Source organism: Eurosta solidaginis, chromosome 3 (genome assembly GCF_040869045.1).
Source record: "Eurosta solidaginis isolate ZX-2024a chromosome 3, ASM4086904v1, whole genome shotgun sequence".
Lineage (NCBI taxonomy): Eukaryota > Metazoa > Arthropoda > Insecta > Diptera > Tephritidae > Eurosta > Eurosta solidaginis.
Genome location: NC_090321.1, coordinates 182,212,592 through 182,228,491, shown reverse-complemented (window position 1 = coordinate 182,228,491; position 15,900 = coordinate 182,212,592). Strand labels below are relative to the sequence as shown.

The 15,900-nt window shown below is 35.2% G+C and overlaps 2 protein-coding genes across 3 annotated transcripts in view; one reads left to right on the top strand and one right to left on the bottom strand.

Moving 5' to 3' along the window:
- The first annotated feature begins 99 nt into the window (after window positions 1-99).
- Vhl (von Hippel-Lindau) lies at window positions 100-4,082 on the top strand. Its single transcript, XM_067774174.1, has 4 exons — window positions 100-516; window positions 585-1,860; window positions 1,965-2,106; window positions 2,592-4,082. The coding sequence occupies exons 1-2, from the start codon at window positions 262-264 to the stop codon at window positions 900-902; spliced, it is 573 nt and encodes a 190-aa protein (XP_067630275.1). The 5' UTR covers window positions 100-261; the 3' UTR covers window positions 903-1,860; window positions 1,965-2,106; window positions 2,592-4,082.
- The window catches only part of LOC137244737 (WD repeat-containing protein 48 homolog), a 62,683-nt gene continuing 50,492 nt past the window's right edge, over window positions 3,710-15,900 (bottom strand). The window contains exons 6-11 of one of the 2 annotated variants that reach the window (XM_067774171.1): window positions 11,264-11,368; window positions 11,074-11,198; window positions 10,817-11,012; window positions 10,570-10,764; window positions 9,539-9,644; window positions 3,710-3,879 (exon numbers count right to left, since the gene is read on the bottom strand). In XM_067774171.1, the coding sequence (XP_067630272.1) occupies window positions 3,809-3,879; window positions 9,539-9,644; window positions 10,570-10,764; window positions 10,817-11,012; window positions 11,074-11,198; window positions 11,264-11,368 (798 nt within the window). In that variant the 3' untranslated portion in view covers window positions 3,710-3,808. Of the gene's footprint in view, window positions 3,880-3,932; window positions 9,645-10,569; window positions 10,765-10,816; window positions 11,013-11,073; window positions 11,199-11,263; window positions 11,369-15,900 lie in introns of those variants that run through there. The other variant, XM_067774172.1, reaches the window with a different exon arrangement.

The window sequence follows — 15,900 nt, the reverse complement described above, 5'->3', positions numbered from 1 at the left end:
GGAAAATAGCCAATCACTGATATATTTGGATTGCAATAGCTATAGCTATTAGCGATTTGTCAATAGCGGCGATGCAATCACCAATAGCGAAATATCGAGCCATCACTAGATTGTTTACTATATTTACAACTGACGTGTTATCTATGCATAACATTGCCAAAAGCAAAAAAAGAGTGCAGAATACTTCTTTTGAAAGAAAAAAAAATACAATTTTTACAGTGCACTGCCAATAAGCAACATTAACAAATTTGTTTATCAAATATGGCGTTGGAACCAGATGCAGCACCTGCTGCGCCAGTTGACCTTCAAAGGCAACAACCTGACTTGCAATATCCTGGCGATAATTCTTTTGTGCTTTTCCACAATACAACAAACCGCATCATAAATCTCTATTGGTGTATGCATGGCGCTAAAACATTTCATACAACGTTACAACCAGGTGCACGATGTAAAACTAACACTTTTACCAGACATTTTTGGATATTTTGTGATAAGGATACCAACGAAATGATGTGTGTAAGTTAATGCAATAACCCTGTTGTATTTTTTCAGTCGCACAATGTACATTACACCTGATTTTATAGGTGGAAAAACAAAAAGTATTTGTCCCGCTACCGTATCATATTCCCGATCCAAATAATCCTAATTCATTTGTGTCATGCCGCAAAGAAATTAAAATACATTTACCAATGCGTACGCTGCGCGAATCGTGCTTATGGCGGGCTGTAACCACGTTGCATACAGTACCTGTTACAGTTGCTATGGACATCATTGAAAATCATATGCGCATTCCATACGTTTTGAAACATGAAATCAAAAAACGCTTACGACGCAAAACACATCCTGAGCTTATTGTTTCAGAGATTGTGGAAAGTTTAATTGATCAAAAAAATAGTTATTGAATAAAGTTATATGTAGCTATAAGAGTAAACTATAAGCACTGGGCAACGAGAACTATTTCATATTCAATAACAGCATATGTATACTGGCAAAGAAACCGACTTGGAATGGGCAACCCAAAATCAGCTATGTTAATGAAGGTTTTCGTTCAAGCTTAGAGGAATAATATATTCAGCTGACCTGAACTAGATATATTAATGATTGCGGAACCCAATGAAGAACAAATAATTTCTTAAAAGAATAAGGATTTCGAAGGAAAACTTATTTATTTGAAATTAACCAGAAAGCAACAAAAAACAAATAAGGAAGGCTAAGTTCGGGTGCAACCGAACATTACATACTGAGAACTTTGGAGACAAAATAAGGGAAAATCACCATTTAGCAAAATGAACCTACAGTAACCCTGGAATGTGTTTGTATGACTTGGGTTTCAAATGGAAGGTATTAAAGAGTTTTTTAAAAGGGAGTGCGCCATAGTTCTATAGCTGGACGCCATTTCGGGATATCGCCATAAAGGTGTTAATGAGTATATTAAAAGGGAGTGGGCATTAGTTCTATGTGTGGACGCCTTTTCGAGATATCGCCATAAAGGTGAACCAGAGGTGACTCTAGAATGTGTTTGTACGATATGGGTATCAAATGAAAGGTGCTAATGAGTATTTTAAAAGGGAGTGGGCCTTAGTTCTATATGTGGACGCCTTTGCGAGATACCGGCATAAAGGTGAACCAGGAGTGAATCTAGAATGTGTTTGTACGATATGGGTATCAAATGAAAGCTGTTAATGATTATTTAATTTCGAGATATCGACCAAAAAGTGGATCAGGGTGACCCAGAACATCATCGGTCGGGTACCGCTAATTTATTTATATATGTCATACCACCAACAGTTATCCTGCCAAGATTCCAAGAGCTTTTGATTTCGTCCTGCAGAACTTTTTCGTTTTCTTCTACTTAATATGGTAGGTGTCACACACGTTTTACAAAGTTTTTTCTAAAGTTATATTTTGCGTCAATAAACCAATCCAATTACCATGTTTCTTCTCTTTTTTCATATTTGGTACAGAATTATGGCATTTCTTCATTTTTCGTTGTTGTTGTTGTTGTTGTTGTAGCAGTGCTTCGCCCCACCTAACAGACGCGACCGATCACAAACTGTCATCAATATCCTCTAACGGGAGTCCAAGGAAACTTGCTGTTTCAACAGGGTAATTTTCGATTTCGAAAAAGTGGGCGTGGTCATAGTCGGATTTCGGCCATTTTTTATACCAAGATAAAGTGAGTTCAGATAAGTACGTGAACTAAGTTTAGTAAAGATATATCGATTTTTGCTCAAGTTATCGTGTTAACGGCCGAGCTGAAGGACAGACGGTCGACTGTGTATAAAAACTGGGCGGGGCTTCAACTGATTTCGCCCATTTTCACAGAAAACACTTATCGTCATAGAATCTATGCCCCTACCAAATTTCACAATGATTGGTAAATTTTTGTTCGACTTATGGCATTAAAAGTATTCTAGATGAATTAAATGAAAAAGGGCGGAGCCACGCCCATTTTGAAATTTTCTTTTATTTTTGTATTTTGTTGCACCATATCATTACTGGAGATGAATGTTGACATAAATTACACATGTATATACTGTAAAGATAATAAATTTTTTGTTAAAATTTGACTTAAAAAAAATTTTTTTTAGGTGGGCGTGTTCGTCATCCGATTTTATTAATTTTTAATCAGGGCACATATAGCAATAGGAGTAACGCACCTGCCAAATTTCATCATCAACGACTGCCAAATTACAGCTTGCAAAACTTTTAAATTACCTTCTTTTAAAAGTGGGCGGTGCCACGCCCATTGTCCAAAATTTTACTAATTTTCTATTTTGCGTCATAAGGTCAATGCACCTACCAAGTTTCATCGCTTTATCCGTCTTTGGTAATGAATTATCGCACTTTTTCGGTTTTTCGAAATTTTTGATATCGAAAAAGTGGGCGTGGTTCGATTTCGTTCATTTTAAATAGCGATCTGAGATGAGCGCCCAGGAACCTACATACCAAATTTCATCAAGATACCTCAAAATTTACTCAAGTTATCGTGTTCATGGACGGACGGACATGGCTAAATGAATTTCTTTTTTCGCCCAGATCATTTTGATATATAGAAGTCTATATCTATCTCGATTAGTTTATGCCGTTACGGATTACCGTTATGCGAACAAAGTTAATATACTCTGTGAGCTCTGCTCAGCTGAGAATAATAAAACGGAGTTTGGAATATAAAGGCTACAGTGACCGATGCGATAATTTATCAAATCATCCACATCACCACAAAAATGAAGACTCGACAACTAATACCAAGACATATTCACGATGCTTCGCTAATTAGGGAAGATTATAAAACAGGAATGGATACTGAAGCCATGTGGGAGATAAAATTATAAATAATGTAAAAAAATCGTAAAGACAACGCCTTAGCTATAAGAACAAGGCGTGAGCCGTTCAGCACAACGGAAGATTCATTGTAAAACATGCTAGGACTACAAAAGGTGCACTTAACATGGCATAACGGTGAAAACGAAACTTGACAAGGGTTGAGTGAAAATCGGAAAAATTATTTAACTGGCGCTTAACTATTTATGCGGCTTCAAACTAGTAAAATGAAAATCAGCGACTCACTCCATTCCATGTAACGGAAAGGGGCTTAAAAACCAAAAACTTGTCATTTGTTGATTCTTATCTTGTACAGCCTGTATACTCTTTCATATACAAACTTGAAATATGAAATTAAGAATAATATAATATTAAGCTTTTATGAAAACCAAAGAGACCTTTAAAACAATAGTTTACTTCATTTGATGTGTTTTATATGATAGTAGTCATTAAATTGTTTGTATATAACAGAAATACTTGCAATTTAAAATAACTCAAATTCAGGCGGTCGCTTTGTATTGATTCCCAACTCAAACGTGTAATATCCATAGGCAACTGCAAATAAAGTTGACACTAGTTTAGTAAATACATACAGAAACACATACATATAACATTTTGCTTATATACAAAGTTTTCAGTTTATTGGCTGGAATACTATTATTTAATATATTCCTTGTTTGTAATGTTTACTTATATTTATGTATATGTATTTATGTTTTTAATGTAATGCATTGTTGTTGCTAAATAAGCAACATTTTTTATTTTATTTTTATTTCTTGCTTTAATTATAATATTATTTTAGTGATTATGATTTCGTATATATATAGTAGCTTTTTAAACTTATATTTAAGTAAATAATATGCGCATAATAATATACGCACGTACATTTTATGCATTATAACACATTTAGAACAAAGGTCGACTGCTAATACGCGTCCAAAAATATCGGGAGAGGTATCAAAATACGCGTATTGACTCCGGCAACAATAGTCCGAAGGTGGAAAAGAAAAATTTTATCTGTTCGGAGATATTTGCAGTTGAAAATTTTCAGTAATTTTGCTCCCACCTCATTGGAGGACCGGCCAAGGTAATTTTTTATTAGCGCGGCCAAAGGCCGCCAACGCAGAAGTGTGTTCTGCGGAAAAATTCTATGGGTCCCACCCCGGTTTCGGGGTCATTTTTGTTAATATCTATTGAACGAGTTAAAATTTTTATTCTCCGCCTTCGGATTATAAATACTGATATCAAGACCAGTCATTTGACGCCTCTCCCGACATTTTTTGATGCGTATTAGCAGTCGGTCCCTGTTCTAGACTATTACCAAAACTTATATGAATTAACCAAGACTAATTCTCAAATATTGCTATATTTCAACATATTTCATACATGTAAATATTATGTACCTATAAACAATATATGTACCTAAATTGATTGCAGCAAAAAATAAAAGACATCTAGCTATACATTAATAACTAAAGAACTATGCGGAGACTTGACGAAACATACAAAATTTGAATTATAAATGGAACAGCATATTAGCTGATATAAATACTAAATTTTGTTCTTGGTGTAGGACCAAAACAATTTGTTTAGATATTTAACCATAAGCAAACAAATTTTCGAAGGTAGCCTCAAAAACATAGTTTATAGGCAAAGTGTAGTCAACAAAGAGTGATTGACTATTATCATACTGATGTATTAATTTTATTTTAATTCAAGGAAACCCTGAAATGACTCAAGGGGTTGCCAGTGCAATATATAGCTTCTGTTGTTGTTGTTGTTGAAAAATTTCCTATGACTTGACATTCTTCTGCACGGCGAATTGGTTGAATTCGCTTTGCCACCACCTGGTATGGATTCGCCTTGATGCCAGGTTTTGTTATCCCAACAGCCAAGCCGAATCTATACTAAGTGGTGGCAAAGCGAGTTCAACCAATTCGCCGTGCGGAAGAATGTTAAATCAAAAGGAAATATTCATTGATTCCGATTAACTGACATGTTGTAGTACAAGCCGCTGTATGGAAAATTATCAAGAAAAAGCAATCAGCTGATGGGATAACACCACCTGTAATAAATTCGCCTTGCCCAAATGCTGATTGCTTCTTGATTATTTTCCATACAACGCAAGGCGAAATCAGTAGAGGTGGTGTTATCCCAACAGGTGATTGCTTCTTGATAATTTTCCATACAAAGCCTTGTACAACAATATGTCAGTTAATCGAAATCAATGGAAATTTTATTTTGACTTGACATTCTTCTGCACCGCGAATTGGTTGAATTCGCTTTGCCACCACCTGGTATGGATTCGCCTTGATCCAACGCCTTGCTCAACCAATTCGCCGCGCAAAAGGATATCAAGTAAAAAAAAATTGATTTATTTCGTTTAACCAAGGCGAATCCACCAATTCGCCGTGCAGAAGAATGTCAAGTCAAAAGAAAATTTTCATCGATTTCGATTAACTTACATATTCAGCCCAATCACGCAATCCATCGTACTGTTTTTTCGGGATTCGTAATATTCGAATTCGCAACATTGCTACGACGGATTGCGTGATTGGGCTGTTTGTTTTAAATATTTTTCACGTTTCGTAAATTTTCTCCGCTGGCAAGAACTTGTCGTAGAAAATTGCAAATAAACGTCAAAATTTTACGTTCCGAGTGAATTCAGTGAAGCTACTGTACGAATTTCGAATTTACTTATTACTTTCGGAGACGTTCGGAAACACGGTCGAATTGCATGATAGCAATTTCGTAACTTTCCCGAAAAAGCAGTCTACAATGGATTGCGTGATTGAGCTGATTGCTGTACAAGGCTTTGTATGGAAAATTATGAAGAAGAAGCAATCAGCTGTTGGGATAACACCACCTCTATTGCGTTTAACTGACATATTATTGTCCCAAGGCGTTGTATGGAGAATAATCAAGAAGCAATCGGCTGTTGGGATAGCAACACCTGCACCGAACTTCAACATTCGCTAGCGCTAAAACTCCATCGCCAAAAATGTCTAAAACAGTATCACCGCGCAGAAAAGTATGCAACAGTTATTACCATATGATCTCAAGGAATAACAGCCTAACTCCTAAACTTTTACATAGGACTTTGGTGGTTATTCTTTTTGACCATTTGGTTCTAAATATTGCATACTTTTCTGCGCACTTAATACTTTTTTTAGAATTTTTGGCGATGGAGTTTTAGCGTTAGCGATACGAAATGGAAAGTGTCGCAACATTATGGTAATATTCTAGAATAGGGGTCGACTGCTAATACACTACCAAAAATATAGCGAGTGGCGTCAAACGACGCGTCTTGACATCAGTATTAAATAATAAAATTTTAACTCGTTCAAAAGATATTAACGAAAAACCGAAAAATTACCAGTGGGTCCCTCAAAAACCGGGGTGGGATCCATAGCATTTTTGCACAGAACACCTTTCTGCATTGGCGGCACGGCCCTTATAAAAAAATTACCACGGCCGGTCCACCAATGGGGTGGGATCAAAATTAAATGCGTGCAAAATCCCTTTGTACACAAATTTTTGGTAACGTTTAACAAGACGGTGCACCATCTAATTTTTATCAAAAATTATCAAACGTGGTATGAAAAGACGCGTCACGACCTCCGTTTTAAGAATCCGAAAGCGGAAAAATTTTATTTCTGTCGAAAATTATTCACAAAAAACCGTAAAATAACCCCGAGAGGGTCCGAAATATGGGGCCCGATCCATGGTTTTTTTTTCCCATAGAACACCTTTCTGCTTTAGGGGCCTTCGGCCGCGCTTATAAAAAATTGCCCTGGGTGGGTCCGACACCGGTTTGGGGATCAAACCTAAATGCTCGCAGAACACCTTTCTGCATTGGTGTGTGTGTACAACAAATCTGGAAAAAAACCAACAACTACATGAAAATTTTAACCGATTTTTTGCTTATATCTTTTGACAGAAAAAAAAATTTTAATTTTCGTTTTCGGCTTCTAAAAACGGAGGTCGAGTCGCGCCTTTTGATACCACCTTTGATAAAAATTAGGTGGTGCACCGTCTTGTTAAACGTTACCAAATTTTTGTCAGTGCACAACCACATGAAAATTGCCAACTTCAACTGCAAATATCTCCGGACAGAGATACAATTTTTATTTTCCGCCTTCGGATTATTGTTGTCGAGATTAATACGAGTACACCTCTCTCGATATTTTTGGACGCGTATTAGCAGTCGCCCCTGTTCTAGATCTTTACCCACTTCTATATTGCTAATACAATATGCTCGCATGTGTTTTGAATTCGAAATCAAAAAAGACAGTCTACAACATTTTTGTGACCGTAGCAGCACAACTGTGATGAGTTTGCAAGCGAATATTTTTCTTGCTCATTATCGGCAGCTTCTCTGTTGGTGTTGCGCATTCCATTTACACACGGCAACTTCCTTCATGCAACTTTTTGGCATTTCCTTAAATTTTTTTTATTCACTTAAAAATTTAATATGAAGCACCAAATAATTATTACTTCAAATAAAAATCGAATAATAGAAAGTAGCAGTTTTAAAATAATTATTGAAGAAAAAAGAATTTGTGAAAAGAAGAAAGACAATGAAGAGCGAGTTGCTCAGCACAAGCGAGTTGTTATCCCTACAGCTGATTGCTTCTCCTTAATTATTTTCCATACAGCGCCCTGTACTTTAATATGTCAGTTAATCGAAATCAATTAAAATTTTCTTTTGACGTGACATTCTTCTGCACGGCGAATTGGTTGAATATGCATAAAGCAAGGCGAATTCAGTACCAGGTGTTGTTATTCCAACCGCTGATTGCTTCTTCTTGATTATTTTCCATACAGCGCCCTGTACTTTAATATGTCAGTTAATCGAAATCAATTAAAATTTTTCTATTGACTTGACATTCTTCTGCACGGCGAATTGGTTGAATATGCATAAAGCAAGGCGAATTCAGTACCAGGTGTTGTTATCCCAACCGCTGATTGCTTCTTCTTGATTATTTTCCATACAGCGCCCTGTACTTTAATATGTCAGTTAATCGAAATCAATTAAAATTTTCTTTTGACGTGACATTCTTATGCACGGCGAATTGGTTGAATATGCATAAAGCAAGGCGAATTCAGTACCAGGTGTTTTTATCCCTACAGCTGATTGCTTCTTCTTGATTATTTTCCATACAGCGCCCTGCACTTTAATATGTCAGTTAATCGAAATCAATTAAAATTTTTCTCTTGACTTGACATTCTTCTGCACGGCGAATTGATTGAATATGCATAAAGCAAGGCGAATTCAGTACCAGGTGTTGTTATCCCAACCGCTGATTGCTTCCTCTTGATTATTTTCCATACAGCGCCCGGTACTTTAATGTCAGTTAATCGAAATCAATTAAAACTTTTCTTTTGACTTGACATTCTTCTGCACGGCGAATTGGGCGAATTCACTTTGCCACCACCTGGTATGGATTCGCCTTGCATTTAACATTTAAACAGCAATATATCGGCACTTTTATGTTTGTGAGTGTACTCAGCCTGCAGTAGCAATGTAAAAGTATTACATACATATATGTAAATATATGTTTCTTTTTTAAAGTCTAGTCGCAGTAGCCAAACACTGGAAATTTCAAATGAAAAAATATGCACTTAAAGCTATGCAATGTTATATGTATCTCCCATACCGTCAAAAAAATCTGAACTGCCTAAGAGAATTTATAAATCTTTTTTTTTTAAGTTATCTGTTTGCAGTGCTTGGGAGTTAGCTAAGTTTTTTTTCACATTCTCAATTAAAAACTAACATTTTTTCAATCATACTAAAAATTAATATCGCAATATTCTTCATTAATAAAGAATTTAGAAAATTACACATATGTATGTACATGTATACATTCTAACATAATATTTAGCGGTGCTCGTTATAAATTCTTCGAACTTTATAAGCCTTAGCGCTCTTCTATCTACACACGCGCGCAAAGGAATCGACTGTTTTATGATCGTATGCATGCAAATATAACAAAACTGCACACATTTTTTCCAAGCTAAAGCCTTAATGCGTACTTTATGAACATAATACGTCATTCGCAGCAGCTGCACTTATAAAACATCTCTCGCAAAACAGCGAAATTGCGTGCAAATGTAAAAAGTTGCGCTTCTAAGAGCGAAACGCGTTTTTTCCTTTTTATGTAAATAAATGTGTTTTTTGTTTCGACTGTGCTCTTGTCTATTCATAGTTTACCATCATAGCTGAAGTTTGGTTTTGTCTTGTATTGAAACGTCAAATCGGTTGATTGTTTCCAAATGAAATGACGCACTGTACGCAAATCCATATTAGGATCAACAACCTGTTCAAAAACGGATAATTAGTATATCAATTACATAGCTTGTCATGTTACGATATAAAACAATTTCAGCCCCAGTCCGCGGCTGTGTTAAAACGAATTCAGAATGAAGAACCCAATGCCAAGCTACCTGCATACGGTTTCGAAGAACAGATTAACCAAGTAACTCTATGTCAAAATTGTAATTTTTTCTTGATATTTTTTTAAAAAAGTTTTTTAAATTGGTTTGCATATTTAAAAAATATATATTGACTACATATGTAGGAAAAAAAATTTTTCCAATTTTTATTCAGATTTTATATCACTTCTCGAATAAATTTTCGAATTTTTTCGAAATCATTTTTGAAGTTGGGTTCCAAAGTTTTGCGCAAAAAACTATTCAAGTTTTTTCTTAAACTAATAAAAGTAAATTAAAGATGAAAATTTCCAAATTTTTATGAGGATTTTTAAATACTTCGAGTTTTCCAAAATTTTCAAAAAGTTTTCCTTAAAAAGTGTTGAGTGTTATCGATGCTGATGGTCCGGTAACAAAGCTCCATTAAGGTACTAGCCGCTGGGTTACGAAATTGGTTTCCATAGTTTATTCAAGTAATTTTTGAGACGCACGATAATAAAAAAGACTTTCAAAACACTCCAAAATAATGAATTAAGCTTTCTTACAATAATTTCACAAAGATAATTTCGTTCAAAGTTAAGCTTTTGTTAAACTTTCGTGTCATATCGTAACTTTTTTCCCATATCTGCTTATTCTAAAACCTATCAAAGTATTAAACTTTGAATGGGGCATAACCTTAACTGGAAAATAAAATTTTTAAAGATGTTTAACAATATACATTGGTCTCGTAGGTCTTTCATTCTGAATTAGCATCATTTTGATTCCACAAGCCATTGCACTTTTTTTGATTTAATCGTTATCTTAAAAACATACCACATCGTTACACCACAACTCAATTCGATCCTCAGCAGGTATTAGCGATCCTTCTGAGTTTGCATCACTCTGACTATTTTGCGAGGAATTTGAAGCATTTCCACCACTGGGTGTCGTCTCGGCGCCGAGTACCTTTTCCAAAACGTGCTCGCAAACTTTTCTGCACTGTATAAACTCGTTGGCAACTAGTCGATCCTAATAGTAAGAGTAATTAAAAATCATATCATATAATAAACTAAGCACATACCTTTTTGGTACGTTCTGGCTTAATCATTTGTGGATGTGGTTGTAGGACGAAGGGAATTTTCAAAAATTTCGGTATAGTCTTTTCGATCACCACATCGGTGACCCATTGTGGTACGGTTTCATGTAGTAATGTACTTTCGCTTTCACCAGCTGCATCGCGCACTAAAAGTCGACAAACCGTACGACCACCAACCTCGCTGAAATTTAGAATTTAGAGGTTGTTATACGAATTTTCAGTTTACACTAAATTATTGTTACCTAAATATAAGTGGTGTATGCTTTGGTACTTGAAAATAACCATTGCCATGACTGTCTGTGGTTGTGTCCTGTGGTGGTGTCCAGTACTCTAATAATGCTTCCAGTAACAGTTTTCCGTAATTTATCTGTAAGCAGGAGCATACATACATATATAAAATAAAAATTATTATTTTTTAAACCATCAGCACACCTTAGTCTCCGACGTTGGTTCCGCACATTCTGGAAGCCCAGCCTCTATGGAGACCCATGCAGCAAAGCAGTCTACTTCGTCCTGCCCTAATACAATCGTTGGCATCTAAAAGAAGATATAAAATAATTTTAGAAGTAAATAAAATTAATACAGTCTGCATTACTTTTGTTTCACCCTTAGACAAAACTTAATATCGACTAACAACTAACGGCTAGTAAAATCGGATGAAGAATGTACTATCCCGAATCTATATATGTATATAAAAATAAGTGTACATTTTTCGTGTTACTTTATAACTTGAGACCGGCTCCACCAAATTCAATCAAATTTCTACGGTACATTTGAAGATGGTTTCTGTAAAGTGTGGTTGAACTTAGTCGAGCGGTTCATGAGATATATCTCACCAAGCTACGGCTACGTTTCATACCAATAGATGGTGCTTATTTGCATATTTGCGTTATTTCATGAAATGGAATAGGTCGTGCTTATTTCCATTTTGCATTATTCAATGGAATTGACTTTTCTAGAATTATAATTTGACGTTCGGCATTTCTCAAGTGAAAACCAGACGAAAAAAAGAAGTCATTTGTTTTGTTTTGTTTTTTTTTTTTTCATAAAAACTGTGAAAAAAAAATGAACTGGATTTAAGTAAATTCGGTATATGCTGTGCTTCAATTTGGTAAGTAATGTCCCACTAAATTTATTAAGTGTGATTTTGTTGTGTCAAAGAAACAACATTGTAATAGAATTGCGTTGCTTTCCTTCAGAAACAACCATGAATACAGTTCAAATAATCTTGGAAATTGCTGACCGACTGCATTCTAATGAAGATGTCATACATTTCGCATCGGCAAATTCATTTTTGGCTGGGATTTTGTTAACAACAATTCAAGAGTATCGAGTTCATCGCATTTTTTACGACGAAAATAAAAAAAAAGTAATGAAGAAATGTATTTATGATGTGTTGTACTGATTCATCTGCATCTGATCGAGTTTTCTTAAACAAGAGTATGAACAATGAACATGGCTGCCATTTTGGCAATATGGATTTTTCAGATACAATGGAAAGAGATACACCACAACACAACATATCTGTCACATCATAATTTCGGTGTATATTGACATTAGGTCTTTTTGTTATGAACTATGGAGAATCAACACGTGTGTTCAATATTTACACTTACTCACAAAAGTATTTTGCATCCGATTTTTTTGCAAATTTGAGCAAGTTTTCCTTAAGTTAAATTATTTTCGCAATTTTTTTATAAAAAAAAATGTTAATATATAATGGAGGAAATATAGGTTAAAGTTCAAAGTTTTACTGAAAATTCAGGATTTTCATCAAAGTTAGTTTGAAATGAGAAAAACTGAATTAAGCATGAAAACAAATACCAGTAGGATAGCCTAGTGGTTAAAGGCAACTGCAGTTTCACCATGTGATTCACGGTTCGAATACCGGTGAAACCTTTGATAACATTACAAAATTGCTTGATGATGATTACGTTGGCGGTTTTCGAAATGGTTCCATCGCAATATGCCAGTAAATGTTTCTCTCTTTTCAGTTTCTCCTAGAAAACATAATAATTGAAATTCAATTATTATAAGCCGGTGTTAAGCTCATGAATTCTTAAATATAAGTATAAACTGAACACACCATTAAACAAACATACATAAATATGTAAAACTGAGCCCGAGTTTACAAAGCTTCTCATTCGCAACGAAGAAGAACTTTACAAAAACAAATCTCCATGGCACACAAATTAATATAGAGACAAAATGTCTCAATTGTGTTGTTAGTGTAGAAATGGGAAAAACTGAATTAAGCATGAAAACAAATACCAGCAGGATAGCCTAGTGGTTAAAGGCAACTGCAGTTTCACCATGTGATTCACGGTTCGAATACCGGTGAAACATTTGATAACATTACAAAATTGCCTGATGATTACGATGGCGGTTTTCGAAATGGTTCCATCGCAATATGCCAGTAAATGTTTCTTCTTTTCAGTTTCTCTTAGAAAACATAATAATTGAAATTCAATTATTATAAGCCGGTGTTAAGCTCATGAATTCTTAAATATAAGTATAAACTGAACACACCATTAAACAAACATACGAAAATTTCCTGAATTTTCAGTAAAACTTTGAACTTTAACCTATATTTCCTCTTATATATATAAAAATTTTTTTTCATAAAAAAATTGCGAATATAATTTAACTTAAGGAAAACTTGTGGAAATTTGCAAAAAATCGGATGCAAAATACTTTTGTGAGTAATTGTATGTAGTTTTCGATTCATAATTGAGCATTTCTTCATTATACTCAGCTGAGCAGATCTCACACAGTATATTAACTTTGTTCGCATAACGGTAATCCGTAACGGCATAAACTAATCGAGATAGATGCAGACTTCTATATATCAAAATGATCTTGGCGAAAAAAGAAATTTGTTTAGCCATGTCCGTCCGTCTGTCCGTCCGTAAACACGATAACTTGAGTAAATTTTGAGGTATCTTGGTGAAATTTGGTATGTAGGTTCCTGGGCACTCATCTCAGATCGCTATTTAAAATGAAATCGGACTATAACCATGCCTACTTTTTCGATATCAAAAATTTCGAAAAACCGAAAAAGTGCGATAATTCATTACCAAAGACGGATAAAGCGATGAAACTTGGTAGGTGGGTTGACCTTATGACGTAGAATAGAAAACTAGTAAAATTTTGGACAATGGGCGTGGCACCGCCCACTTTTGAAAGAAGGTAATTTGAAAGTTTTGCAAGCTGTAATTTGGCAGTCGTTAAAGATACCATGATGAAATTTGGCAAGAGCGTTACTCCTATTCCTATATGTGAGCTAAATAAATATTAGCAAAATCGGATGACGAACACGCCCATTTTTTAAAAAAAAATTGTTTAAAGTAAAATTTTAACAAAAAATGTAATATCTTTACAGTATATAAGTAAATTATGTCAACATTCAACTCCAGTAATAATATTGTGCAACAAAATACAAAAATAAAAGAAAATTTCAAAATGGGCGTGGCTCCGCCCTTTTTAACTTAATTTGTCTAGAATACCTTTAATGCCATAAGTCGAACAAAAATTTACCAATCCTTGTGAAATTTGGTAGGGTATAGATTCTATGGCGATAGCTGTTTTCTGTGAAAATGGGCGACATCGGTTGAAGCCACGCCCAGTTTTTATACACAGTCGACCGTCTGTCCTTCCGTTCGGCCGTTAACACGATAACTTGAGCAAAAACGGATATATCTTTACTAAACTTAGTTTACGTACTTATCTGAACTCACTTTATCTTGGTAAAAGAATGGCTGAAATCCGACTATGACCACGCCCACTTTTTCGATATCGAAAATTACGAAAAAAAATGCCATAATTCTATACCAAATATGAAAAAAGGGATGAAACATGGAAATTGGATTGGTTTATTGACGCAATATATAACTTTAGAAAAAACTTTGTAAAATGGGTGTGACACCTTCCATATTAAGTAGAATAAAATGAAAAAGTTCTGCAGGGCGAAATCAAAAGCCCTTGGAATTTGGCAGGAATACTGTTCGTGGTATTACATATATAAATAAATTAGCGGTACCCGACAGATGATGTTCTGGGTCACCCTGGTTCACATTTTGGTCGATATCTCGAAAACGTCTTCACATATACAACTAAGGCACACTCCCTTTTAAAATACTCATTACCACCTTTGTACCCATATTGTACAAACACATTATTGAGTCACCCCTGGTCCACATTTTGGTCGATATCTCGAAAACGCCTTCACATATACAACTAAGGGCCACTCCCTTTTAAACCCCTCATTAATACTTTTAATTTGATATCCATATCGTACAAATACATTCTAGAGTCACCCCTGGTCCACCTTTATGGCGATATCTCGAAAAGGCGTCCACCTATAGAACTAAGGCCCACTCCCTTTAAAAATACTCATTAACACCTTTCATTTGATACCCATATCGTACAAACAAATTCTAGAGTCACCCTGGTCCACCTTTATGGCGATATCTCGAAAAGGCATCCACCTATAGAACTAAGGCCCACTCCCTTTTAAAATACTCATTAACACCTTTCATTTGATTCCCATATCGTACAAACACATTCTAGAGGTACCCCTGGTCCGCCTTTATGGCGATATCTCGAAAAGGCGTCGACCTGTAGAACTAAGGCCCACTACCTTTTAAAATACTCATTAACGCCTTTCATTTGATTCCCATATCGTACAAGCACATTCTAGAGTCACCCCTGGTCCACCTATATGGCGATATCGCGAAATGGCGTCCACCTATAGAACTATGGCACACTCCCTTTTAAAATACTCTTTAATACCTTCCATTTGATACCCATGTCATACAGACAAATTTCAGGGTTTCCCTAGGTTCATTTTCGTACATGGTGATTTTCCCTTATTTTGTCCCCAAAGCTCTCAGCTGAGTATGTAATGTTCGGTTACACCCGAACTTAGCCTTCCTTACTTGTTTTCAATTGAATTCATATCAATATTTATAATACATTGGGAATTCCTTCTGTAAGTATGTCGTATCGTTGAACAAAAACATAGTAGAAAATTGTGGCAATGATGTATCATGTTTTTCTCTTCAAATTTA